At 47.1% G+C, this 13,561-nt stretch overlaps 1 protein-coding gene across 1 annotated transcript; it reads right to left on the reverse strand.

Moving 5' to 3' along the window:
- Positions 1–398: 398 nt before the first annotated feature.
- Positions 399–11,950, reverse strand: CCN4 (cellular communication network factor 4). The gene is made up of 5 exons (XM_077811394.1): positions 11,768–11,950; positions 9,680–9,959; positions 4,724–4,981; positions 2,533–2,726; positions 399–698 (listed from the first exon to the last, which is right to left on the reverse strand). Exons 1-5 carry the CDS (start codon positions 11,948–11,950, stop codon positions 399–401), a joined length of 1,215 nt encoding a protein of 404 aa, XP_077667520.1.
- Positions 11,951–13,561: the final 1,611 nt, after the last annotated feature.

Consider the following 13,561-nt stretch of genomic DNA (forward strand, 5'->3'; position numbering starts at 1 on the left):
TTACCCTGGCAGAATGCCTATTGCAGGCCAATGAGAGTTTTCCAGAATATTGGTTAAGTAAAAGGAAGTGCATCAGGATTTAGCCCAGTGGTAAGTGAAAAGCCAGCAGCAGCAAGTCAGCTGGTGTAGCTTGTTATAGCTCCATCCATCGAGCTGCAGCATCTGCCCCAACAGCTCTGGTTGGGATTTGCAGTGGGTTGGGGGCCAGATTTTGTTTAAAGGTATTTCGCTGCCTAGCTCCCATTATTTAAAAGCCTCTCAATATAGTGGGATAAACAAAGGAGACTTAACTCTGACTTTGAGAAACAAATGTTACATTGGCACTGGATGGAAGATTCTCCTTTATTTTAAAACCTCTGTAAAATCAGAGCAGTGGTTCATTCCAGCATTCGGCCAATTTAATTGGCTATTTCAGAGTAATCGTGGTAATGTGCCAAGTCAGCAAAGATGTCATTGGGGTTCTTGCAACTCAGGTTGCAAAAGCAGGCGTTGATCCACAAGATTTTCCGGAAAAATCCAGTTCCATCCGGGCACTCAAACCTCACTTCAATAGTCTTCGACTTGTACGGAGAGCAGCACCTGTTGTCTGTGCAGACGCCACAGTATTTTGGCCGGTATGTACTTTTGCTCACACAGCCCGATATGGTGTAGTTCATTGGTTCATCTGCCCTATACACGGCCAAGCATTTCTTCCCAGGCTAGATTGAGAGAGAGGACAGAAAGAGAGGCAAAGGTTAATTTTCATTGCTGGGTGCTCCCAGATGCTGCTTTGTCCCACGTACGCAGCACTTCCCTGAGGGTGGCAGTAAAGATGGTCAAAAACGGAAAACAATTAGTGAAAAATGTTGATATTTCCAAATGGTTTCAAATTCACAGGATTGAAAACAAGTTTGCATTTCAAATATGTTTTTAAAAAAATTCCATTTTTTAAAATTTATTTTTCTCACCCATTCCCCCAGAGAGTGATTAAAATGAATAATGCCTATGGTCCATTTCTTTTAGTTTTTTCATTTTTCCCCCTTCCTTTTTCCACTCTAATTTTTCCAAACTTCTCCTACTTTGGAAAAGTAACCATTTTTTGTTTTTGTTGTTTTTGTTTCTCAGACACTTTTCCAAAGTTGGAGACATATTGAGAAGGAAAAGGAAAACACGAAGAGACAAAAAACACCTCAATGCTCCTCATTTTGAAAATTTTTCTGCTTTTGAAAAAACAAATTTTGAGTCAAAGCTAAACAAGCATTTGTTTCATTTCAGATTTTCCCACAGAAAACAATTGAAAAATTTAGTCAAATGATCTTTTCTCATGAAAAAACTAGCTTTTGATAAAAAGCAATGGGAAAATTTCTCGTACTGATAAATTTCTACAAACTCTAATTAGAAGTCCTTGCCTGCCATGTGAGGTTAGCATTACCACACCAAATACCACCCTGTGCAGAGAGCCAACAGCCTTTAAGTGCTGCATAAACCCTTATTTCAACATATGACATAGGTACTTGCCTATGGTTACATGTTTTTTGCAACATTTCTCAAGGAAAAAAAATACATATTTTGTTTCAAGCCGTTTTAAGGCCCCAAAATCTAGCTGCTCAAAAGTTGTTCACAAAATGGCAATTTTTGCCTTGGAGCATAAAAATCTTTTCATGTGTTATTGCAAAGACAAATCTTCAGTGATGAAATGCTGACCTTTTCTGCTGAAAACTAGGGCCGTACCTCTCGTGTGTGGAAAAAAATATTCACTGCTCGTTTTGATTTTCACAACACAGAAAAATCAAAGTAAAATGTAAAATCCCCTCTAATTTCAAGGATTTTTAACTCCATCTCCACCCCCCCACACACACTTTCTCACAGAATATTCCACACACCTGTCTCCTGTAGGTGCTGCAGATTTACATGCATGGACTTGCAAACTCACTCGTGGCAGGCTGGTTGCTTCCAAACGGCAGAGTTTACACCAGTGGTTCTCAACCTATTTACTACTGTGGGCCACACGTGTAGATGTCTTTGTTCTTTGTGGGCTGCACCCACACAATATATATACTACTTGTATGGCCCCGAGGATGTCACATGGGCCTCAGCTGGGTACTGATTGGGCCGCAAGTCGCCCATGGGCTGTGGGTTGAGAACCTTTTTTTACACCTACAGAGAGCATTGCTTCATCACTTTCCGGCTAGCCCAGTCATGGGCACATCTGAACGAGTGGCTAGTATGCTGCTGTCATCTGTAGGGAGCTCCTGGCGGGAAGTAAAGCAATCTTCCCACAGTGGGAGTTATTTCCATCCTGCAATGGAAGAATAGGGTCCCTACTGGTCCAGGGAGGAGAAATTACACCTATCTGCACTGGCCAGACTTTATTTAGGCCACAGGCTGCAATTGCTAATCAGCTGGTCAGTGTTTCCTTATTTCCCATCCCATTCATTGTCAGAAGATCCACCTTATTACACTCTCCAACACGTAGCTCTCAGTGCCCTGCACCTGGGCAGAGAGGGGCAACCAATCAGCAAACTAAAAAGGCGAGCTGTGAAATGGGCCCACCTTAATGTGTTTGTTTATATCCACCTCACAGGGCCGCATGTTGCAGAGGCGACTCTCTTTCATGAGCTGGCACTGGTCGTTGTCATTGGAAATTCTCATTGATATCCCCAGCCCACAGGTTTTCGAGCAAGGGCTCCAGGATGAGGTGTGAATAATGCAGTTCTTCTGCCAGGATTCATTCTCTCCTTCGTAAGCTACAGACCAAAGTCATATGACATCATTTTACCCCACAAACATAATTTCTAAGGCTCATTCTAACTGCCAGGCCAATACACTGAATGACAATTAAATCAAATGGAAAGGGCTCCATTTTCCTGCTTAGCTCTGTTCGTTCATCCCATGCGACCTCCTAGATTGTGACCTCTTTGGGACAGGGGTTGCCTCCTTTATTTGTCTGTATAGTACCTAGCACAATGGGGCCCTGGTCTTAGACTGGGGCTCCCATATTCTACCACAATATGAACAATTAACAATGGAAACATGTACCAGTCACTGTAGGAGTGAGATGAGATTTGAGTTTATTGTGAAAGTTTATTTCTGTACTGATTCAGCTGACTCAGGGAATGGTCCACAGTCCTTGTGGAGGGCTGGAGTAGCCCAGAGCCTTTCATTTGTAGATAGGGATGAGGGAATAGTCCACAGAGAACTCAGAAGGCACTCAGATTGACGGTGGGGTCAGGGTTTAATGTATTCACAACCCTTAGCTCAGGTTTCCACGCAGTTTGCAGAACTTGGGCTGGTCTTACCTGTAATTCAGTACAGCCTCCAGGTCCCAACAGAGAGAGAAGCCCCATTGTGCTAGGTGTTATACAAACATAAAGTAAGAGACAGTCCCTGCCCTGATGAATATATATTCTAGATAGACAAGACAGACAAAGGCTGTATTAGGAGAACTAAGTGACTTGCCCAAGGCCACACAATGAGTCGGACAGAGGCAGGATTTGAACCCAGATCTGGAGACCCATGCAGAACCTAAGTTACACTTTTTTGGGGTTCAAGGTTGTTTGATGAAGAGGAAAGATTTTCCAGTGTTTAAGACACTAGTTTAATCCATAGGAAACCTGGACTCAAGTCCTTGCTCCACCACAGACTTCCTGTGTGACCTTCAGCAAGTCCCTTAGCCTCTCTGTGCCTCAGTTCTCCATCCATACAATGGGGATAATAGCACTATGCTACCTCACCAGGTGTTATAAGGATAAATACACTACTAAAGACTGTGAAGCATCCAGCTGCCATGGTAACTGGGATTATCAGTACCTAAAGTAGCTTTGGGCAGTCACCTCTCTGCCTGTTTTCTCAGCCTCCATGCTTTAGCTAGGGCTCATACAATCCAACCTTTTATGGCAGGATGTTCCATACACTCCAGAGAGGAGGTTAGTCAGACATGGTGATGTTGCAGTGCAGTGGGAGTGCGTCACAGCTACCCTGCTGCATGCGTCAGGGTCAATCGGAGGGGGGAGCCCCGTGTTGTAGTTTAGACCCACGCTGTCCCGAAGTCTGGGGGAGGAGTTCAGATTATGGGGGGTAGGCCACTATAGTGATAGGCACCAATCCCCACCCAGACTGTCTCAAAATTCAGGGCTGCATGGCTGCGGAATGGGCCTGTTTCTGGGTATGTCTACACTGGCGTGGGAGGCGTAATTTCTGATCGAGCTAGTGTGCTAAGAATCAGCGTGCAGCCATGGCAGCGCGAGCGGCAGGAGGGGCTCGCCGCATGTGTACGATTCTGTCTGAGACCCGACGTCCCTGTGTTGATAAACTCTTGCATTCTAACTCTAAGCCTGAATGTGACATGGGCAGAGCTAAATGAGGAAGCAGCCCATGGCACTTTCCCAGTGCTAGAAGTCTTAGCTTCAGTGACAGCTCCCCCCTTTCCCTCCCCCCTCTTTTGCTGTGGTTAATGCAATTGTCAGGAGCACTTGGGCATTTTGCAGAAACCTGTCCAGCAGCTGTGCTACAGGGTTTGAACACAGCAGTGGCCTGCACGTAACCCACTCTGCAGGGTGAGTTACACAGCGCTCTCTCTGCTGCCTGATTCACAGGGGATTGGAGTCTGCTGCAGCTGCCAGCTAGGGGGACTTAATTTTTTAGCTCAAGCTGCAGAGGCTGCAGAGGCTTTAGCTCTGGCAGTCCCGGGTTCAATTCCCCGTGACGATCAAGGCGATGCCCATTACCCACACACACACTCTACCTGCAGAGGAGATATGTCGTGGAGATGTCTTCCTGATCTTCTTTGAGTCATCACAGATCCACTGCTCGCAGCACTTGCCTGCTATCTTAACTTGCTTTGGGTTCGGGCACCAGACGAGCGGGGGGCGTGAGTTGGTGCACAATGGCAGACAGCCCACAGCCCCATTAATGCATGTGCAATTGTACTTGCAATTGGGCTGGAAGGTCTCTCCGTTCTTATACCGGATTCCGTTAAGGACACAGCCCACGCCCACAATTTCTAAAACGGGGAGAGCAAGAGAGAGATCGAGAGAGAGACAACACCACAAAAATCATGAACGGTATTCAGAATAGCTAGTTTCTTTAATGGGGAACTCCCCAGACTGACAGGGCCAAAATTTAAGTGCCAGCACCATTCTGCTGCAGAACAAAGCAGGTCCATATAATTTTAGGCCTTATCATCACTAATAGGGTAGCTCCCCCTTATGAAGCACAGCTGTGGCAGTTTCCTTCTTAGAGGTCTGAAGAACATATTTTATTCCTTGTTGGATCTGCCAGGAGTCACACATGCATCCACGGAGCTTTTCATTGAGTTTCAAGTTCCCCTTACAAACAAGCAAACAGACACAAAAGGACTGTAATAATGATCCAGGGAATTGCAGCTTATGACTGCAAAGCTTATGACTGTTGATTGCTCGATTATTTTATAGGACTTGAAGGAATTCCCAGCCTGAGAGCCAGGAGCAATAGAACTACTGAGTTTTACCTGGCCTCATGAATGCTCCACGCAACTCTTACACAAACAAATCAACACGGGTGCTCTTGGAAACAGGGCTTGTGAGCCTTTGGGGCAAAGTTCTGAGTTCGCAATGTAAAGCAGACTTAGGCACGTTATGGGAGCTCTCATTCTGTAATGAAGGCTAGCTCTACAAGGCTCTGATTGGAATCAATTGGCAGTCAGGGGCTTGTAATACAGTAGCAAGTTAAAGCTGCAATTTCACAATTAGTCCCAGGGAAGCAGTGTGCTACATAAAGCATTGCCGTCCCCCTTCTATTCTCTTCATTGATGAAGATGTTCTTGCATTGGCACGATCACAAAGTTTTAAGGTTGGTTAAAGAGGGGCCTGAACCAAACCTCACTTCAACTGCCAGGTGATTTGAAACTTTAGATTCACATTTTGCAAAAAGCCTCTTATTTTTAGAATGGATCGAACAAAATCCCTGAATCCAACTCCCGCCCCAATTTGAGTTGTTTGAAATCCAAATGCAGATTCAAGATGCTGGGTCCTGTGCCCACCTGCAGTTGTGAAGAGGGTGTTTCTGAGTGAGGGCACAGAGACAAAACTCAGCCAGAGAATTCCAGTGATACGCTGCAATCCTTGCATACACACTATCGGGAAGCAAGTCCGTGGTTTCAATTTGCTGGGGGGATTTGTTGCAAACATTTCCCCCGCATGATTTATGCAGGCTCACACTGCCTTGTACCCCTCACACTGAGAGTTTCATTTGGAGTTATCCCAAAGCTCAAACAGAAAAACCCATCCAAACCCTCAGAAGCTTGAAGGTTTTGACTTGAAACCACATGCAGTCACTGCATTTTCCATAGGTTTCACCCCAAACCTCAAACTCATCCCAACACCTGTATATCTCCTTCAGGTGTTATATTATTAGAAGATTATACTATATACATTGGATGGACAGGACCAGATGCATAATACTCGCAATGAGCAGGGACAGATGCTGCTGCTGAATAAGGAGCTCTGCATGGCCTTTACATATAAGGGCCAGTTCCTGGAACATGCTGAGTGCGTTCAGTCCCCGGGGCCCCAAGTCCTCTGTAGGATCGGTCCCGAAGTGTATTCGCTGAAATGCATGGAGAATGGGTAGACAATCCCAAATAAGGAAGCAAGTGCCTTGAGAGCAGGGAAGGAGCCTGAAAGGAGTGTGAAGGTGAAAGGGGTGTGAAGTGTCACATGAGAAACTGCTGTGTCCTAATTGACTTGGTCAGCAGGAGACCCCTAACCTCCCTCTACCTGGCCAGCCTCAGGGTTTTCAGGGTCCCTTGCGAGACTTGAGCTGGGACCTCAAGCTGCTGAGGGTGAGGAATCAGGCCAAGAGATGACTGCCTCTCTGATCCTCTTGGCAGAGCAGCAGGCTGCATTCTCCTTTGGGCCCCCGTGGCAGGGATGAGTGGTGGGTCTCCCTATGGCCCACCGTCCCAAGCATGCGCCTGTATTGCTTTGGTCTGAAGCCAGCCATGTGTATCTGCCAGCCAGTCAAGACATCTTCCCTGCCTACTCAACACACTGAGCATCACCTACTGTTCCAGGGAATGGAGGAGCATACAGCTGTAAATCGGAGGGTAGGACTGGGCCTCCAACTGCGGTGTCCTTCTTACTCCTGGCCACAGCCAACTCAAAGAGCAAGACCCCTACAGTCACCTCTCAACTAACTAACAGGCTGGAGAACCAGCAGATCTTTTTCAGGGGCAGGGGGAATGGAAAGTTTACAGTCAAGTATATCTTGACTTTAGTAAGTCTTTTGATACTGTCTCGCGTGACCTGCTCATAACAAACTAGGCAGCATCGATGGAGCTACTATAAGGTGGGTGCATAACTGGCTGGAAAACCATTCCCAGAGAGTAGTTATCAAGCTGGAAGGCCATATCGAGTGGGGTCCTGCAGGGGTTGGTCCTGAGTCTGGTTCTGTTCATAGAATCATAGAATATCAGGGTTGGTACCTCAGGAGGTCATCTAGTCCAACCCCCTGCTCAAAGCAGAACCGATCCCCAATTAAATCATCCCAGCCAGGGCTTTGTCAAGCCTGACCTTAAAAACTTCTAGGGAAGGAGATTCCACACCTCCCTAGGTAACGCATTCCAGTGTTTCATCACCCTCCTAGTGAAAAAGTTTTTCCTAATATCCAACCTAAATCTCCCCCACTGCAACTTGAGTTCATTACTCCTTGTTCTGTCATCTGCTACCACTGAGAACAGTCTAGAGCCATCCTCTTTGGAACCCCCTTTCAGGTAGTTGAAAGCAGCTATCAAATCCCCCCTCATTCTTCTCTTCCGGAGACTAAACATCCCCAGTTTCCTCAGCCTCTCCTCATAACTCATGTGTTCCAGTCCCCTACTCATTTTTGTTGCCCTCTGCTGGACTCTTTCCAATTTTTCCACATCCTTCTTGTAGCGTGGGGCCCAAAACCGGACACAGTACTCCAGATGAGGCCTCACCAGTGTCGAATAGAGGGGAACGATCACGTCCCTTGATCTGCTGGCAATGCCCCTACTTATACATCCCAAAATGCCATTGGCCTTCTTGGCAACAAGGGCACACCGTTGACTCATATCCAGCTTCTTGTCCACTGTAACCCCTAGGTCCTCTTCTGCAGAACTGCTGCCGAGCCATTCGGTCCGTAGTCTGTAGCGGTGCATGGGATTCTTCCGTCCTAAGTGCAGGACTCTGCACTCGTCCTTTTTGAATCTCATAAGATTGCTTTTGGCCCAATCCTCCAATTTGTCTAGGTCCCTCTGTATCCTATCCCTACCCTCCAGTGTATCTACCTCTCCTCCCAGTTTAGTGTCATTTGCAAACTTGCTGAGGGTGCAATCCACACCATCCTCCAGATCATTTATGAAGATATTGAACAAAACCGGCCCCAGGACCAACCCTTGGGGCACTCCACTTGATACCGGCTGTCAACTAGACATGGAGCCATTGATCACTACCCGTTGAGCCCGACAATCTAGCCAGCTTTCTATCCACCTTATAGTCCATTCATCCAACCCATACTTCTTTAACTTGCTGGCAAGAATACTGTGGGAGACCGTGTCAAAAGCTTTGCTAAAGTCAAGGAACAACACGTCCGCTGCTTTCCCTTCATCCACAGAGCCAGTTGTCTCGTCATAGAAGGCAATTAGATTAGTCAAGCATGACTTGCCCTTGGTGAATCCATGCTGACAGTTCCTGATCACTTTCCTCTCCTCTAAGTGCTTCAGCATTGATTCCTTGAGGACCTACTCCATGATTTTTCCAGGGACTGAGGTGAGGCTGACTGGTCTGTAGTTCCCAGGATCCTCCTCCTTCCCTTTTTTAAAGATGGGCACTACATTAGCCTTTTTCCAGTCGTCCAGGACCTCCCCCGATCGCATGAGTTTTCAAAGATAATGGCCAATGGCTCTGCAATCACATCCGCCAACTCCTTTAGCACTCTCAGATGCAACGCATCCGGCCCCATGGACTTGTGCACGTCCAGCTTTTCTAAATAGTCCCGAACCACTTCTTTCTCCACAGAGGGCTGGTCACCTCCTCCCCAGTGCAGTAGTCTGGGAGATGACCTTTTTCGTGAAGACAGAGGCAAAAAAAGCATTGAGTAATTAGCTTTGTTCAATATCTTCATCAATAATTTAGAGAATGGCATAGACAGTACACCTATAAAGTTTGTGGACAATACCAAGGTGGGAGGGGTTGCAAGTGCTTTAGAGGATAGGATTAAAATTCAAAATGATCTGGACAAACTGGAGAAATGGTCTCTTGGGGGAAGGAGGGATGCAGACAAAGGCAAGGGTGGAGGGGGGGGCGCAAGGTAAAAAGTCTGGGGACCACTGTGTTAACCTCTGAGGATAGGACAAGAAGCAATGGGCTTAAATTGCAGCAAGTGAAGTTTAGGTTGGACATTAGGAAAAACTTCCGAACTGTCAGGGTTGTTGAGCACCTGGACAAATTGCCTAGGGAGGTTGTGGAATCTCTGTCACTGGAGGTTTTTAAGAACAGGTTAGATAAACATCTGTCAGGAATGGTCTAGTTATTATGTAGTCCTGCCTTGAGTGCAGGGGACTGGACTAAATGAACTAAGGAGGCATCTTCCAGTCCTACAAGTCTATGATTCTGTTAATAGACAAATCTTGGGTACATTCAGAGCAATAGGAGGTGTCAGAGCTGTGTATCTAAGCCAAAAATATACATACATCACTTACGTGCACATACTCCTATTTCGTACCTAGGTCTGTCTCCACTGTAGTCACAGTACAAGCCCCTATGGAAGTCACAGGTATCAGCCTCTGTGCAATTCTCTCCAATCTGTTTGGCACACGTCTTGCAGCACTCGCAGCCATCGGTGATCAGGCTGACCCCTGCCGGGCACCGAGGGGGCCACTTGGGACACTCGCATGGCCACTTACAGTACTGAGTCCGTGTGTAGCCCTCAGTCACGACGGTGACGATAGGGGGCATGGTCGTGGAGTCCTGGGACACGGCCTACAAACGAACAAACAAGGCTCACAGTCCTTTCGGGAAGGGCTTTGAAAGGTTTATCCACTAATTAATCCATGTCAAGTTCAAAGGGACCGAGAAGGAATGAAGGGGTCACAGCAAAGAGCTATGGAGGCGGACCTCATTTGGAGAGCAGCCACCTCCCTCTTGTTGCGTAATCTCCATTACCAGCCTTTGGTAGAGGGTCAGGAGTTTGGAGAAGCACCCAGCTTGGATGGTCTTATCTGAGTGATACTCAGCCTTTTTCACATGGAGACCCATCTCCTACCCAGCTGGGATGTCTCTCCATTTAGCAATTGGGCGAGGGCAAAGAGGTTGTGACTCCCTGACACCTCTTCATGATCTGAAGGCCCAAGAGCCCTAGCTTATCTGAAACTCCTGGGCCTGTTCCTGAGCTGGGGCTCCTGTGAGGACAGGCTGGTCTCCTGAGATCCCTGCCACTTCTCATTTACAGTCAGGCTACAAATTGCTTCTTGTACAGTATTTCAAGACTTCAGCCTCAAATACGGACCCGCCATAGGAAGTGCATTAGCTAGCGAGGGGGAAAGATATGTTCATTCCTTCTCTGTTACCCAAACATTTGGTTCTTGTTTTACCAAGCTGGTTCACCCATGCCAGTCCATGAATTCTTAGCTCCCCCGCATGTCCCAGTTGTAGAACAAGTCACAGACAATCAAATTCCTTGGCAGCGTCCCACATCTATGTGGCTTTGATTTACGCTAGCTCTAACATTTACTTTAAGTCCTATGGGTGGGGTCCATGAAGGTACTTAGGCACGTAAGTCCCATTGATAGACACCACTGTGATTCACAAAACTCTGCTTCTGCTTCTACTTGGCACCCACGTTTTTCCTCTGGGCATGCCTGGGTGCCTATCTCCTGCCTGAGCATGTGCACTGCTTCCTCTCTCCAGGCATCCAGACCTATCTCCCACCTGGAAAAATGGGTGTTTGGCCAGTGCAGTAACATGCAGAGGCCCAACCTGGTAGGCAGCCAGCCCCCATTAGAGCCTTTAGCCCAGTGGGTAGGGTATTCAGCCAGGATGTAGGAGATGCCCCCTCCTACCCCAGTTCAAGTCTCCTCTCTTCCAGAGCGGGAGAACTGGGCTCTGCCACACCTCAGGTGAGTGTCCTAGCCATGGGGACTATAGGATATTATGGTGTAGGGCTCCCTCAGTCTTTCCTATTGAAGCTGTTCCACTTTAGCTAAACAAGTCAACAATTACATATTATTTGGGCTAGTGAAAATGACTATGTAGGCCAGTGGTTAGAGCACTAACCCGAGTGGTGGTAGATCCTTGTTCAACTCCCTTTGTCCCCAGAGAAAGAAGGACTAGAACTGGGAGACTCCCGAATCCTAGGTGAGCACCTTACCACTGGGCTAACAGCTATACAGAATGCTGTTCACCACCCCCACTGTTTTGGGTCCCTCACACAACTTAGGTGGCCAAGAGCCTGTCTTCCCCTGGTTCAGGGGAGGCATTTCCCTGCAGCCTGGGCTTAGGCGCCTATCTGCATGAGAGGGGTGGGGCTTAGTACACATGATGGCTTTGTGGAGCGCAGGCTGAGATGCCTGTCTCTCCCCATTCCTTGCATTGGGAGCCTACCTGCCTAACTCAGGCTTTGTGGATTACACGGGTTTCCTGTGATTTTCTAGGCACCTAAAAGTTAGGCGCTGTGATGCCTGATTCCTTTTGTGGAGCTGGGCCTGTGTGACTTAAACCCTTATTCATCCGTGTCAGTGTCAAAAATACCATAGGTGTATTGCAGCCATCTCTGCCTAATTGTGATTCACACTGGCATCAGGTTGCTGTCGCAATTGCATATTCCTCTTTGATGGGCTCTTGAGGCACTCACACTGATGGTGCCTTGTTTTCTCTTTTTCTTTTTTCCCTAAGGCTCCACAAACAGCCGTTGGGACATTAAAGCGGCGAGCTTCAGCCCTTGCCACTCGGCACATGGCTGAAATGCCCTGCATATCGGAAGAGACAAGGATCATTTTTTGCAGAGCTCCCCAAGTTACTGGCATACACAGACCTCCCAGAATGGGGCATGCTGAGGCAACAGATCGTGCAGTGAAAGTGCTGCCAGGGTCCCATTTCCCAACCCCCCTGTCTTACAGGTAAGAGTTGAACCAATATCCTGTAAGTGTGTAAAACCGAGAGACCGTAAGCCTCCCCACAGCCAAGAAGAGGAGGGTGACATCACAATCCTCAAGCAGGAGAGAGGATGGGGCATGGAAGAGACGGGTGTAAATCTTGACACTGCCCTATTATATATTGATAATATATAATGTATAATATATCACTGCAGTCATGTAACATCACATTGCAGTGCGACATCTGGTTGTCCTGAGAGTATGGAGGGGCCCTCTGCTACTACAGTAGTTGAATGTTTCCTCAGCTGGTACAAGGTGGGAGATCACTGCACTGAGGTACTCGAGACAGATTCAGAACAGGAGACCGTCAATGAAGAGATTATGAAAAAGTGTTTGTGCTGCAAAGTTAAGCCATGAGAGACGGCCGCAGGGTGCATTAAGGGCCGCTATCCCATAGAACTTTAGTGACAAGTATCTAATATATCCCAGCCAGCTGTACTTTCCATTTGAAAAGACATATTAATTACCACTATTGCCAACACTGGGAACTACAGGAGTTCCAAATCCCAGTCAACCCTTTGGGAAGGAAATTCTGCACGGCTGTCTGTGGGCTACAGATTGCTCCCTTCCTTGCTCTGCACATGGTGGCTTTGTAAAAACATCTCCCATCAATCAGAAATGGACAACCTCCACTGGGCCTGGCTGTCAGTGGCCTCTAAACCCAGCCTCCGTTTGTGCACATATCAATTTGCAAATGCTTTCCAAGTAGCTCGACACACAAATGTGCTGGTGGAAAAGTGCATGCCTGGGCAAAGAACGTCACTGGCCCAAGGGAAGGGCAGGGTAAGGAAACCAGGCCCTTGTGCTCACCTAGCCTAAGGAGAGAAAATACTTTCAAACGAGTTGCATTGTGGTTAATCATTAGAACAGTTAATGATCAAATCCAGATATAAAAAGAAACTCTACAGCAATGTAATGAGCGCATAATCACAGCACAACCCTATAAGTAAATGCATTTGCAGTGACCGCTGCCAAGCTATTGCTGGTTTAGACAAGAGTGAGCCAGTAGATTGGCTGGCAAAGGTTGCATCCTGTACAGCTATGAAACTACGGCTCAATCAACATAGATAGCAAAGGCGAAAACAAACGAAAACCCTCAAACCATAGTTCTTCTGGTTTTAGTTCAGAGAAGATCATGTTTATGTTATAATTTGTGCACGCCCCCCCGCCCCTCTGTCCCAAACAGTGAGCTATTAAAAATGTCCACCTCTGACAATACATATTACACTGGGGCATCATAGTTTCTGGCCATCCTTTGGATAAGAAATAACTGGGGTGGCTCCTGGCATCAGGTGTGAAGCTGAAGCATATGTAATTGTTTGCTCAGATGTCATCAGTAAAATACAGATTATGCTGGAATTCCTTCAGAGCTCTAAGAACTCCTTGTTGCATTAGTGTGCTGGAAGATATGCATTAGTGGTGGGTCTGAGC

This window comes from Eretmochelys imbricata, chromosome 2 (assembly GCF_965152235.1).
Source record: "Eretmochelys imbricata isolate rEreImb1 chromosome 2, rEreImb1.hap1, whole genome shotgun sequence".
Taxonomy (NCBI): domain Eukaryota; kingdom Metazoa; phylum Chordata; order Testudines; family Cheloniidae; genus Eretmochelys; species Eretmochelys imbricata.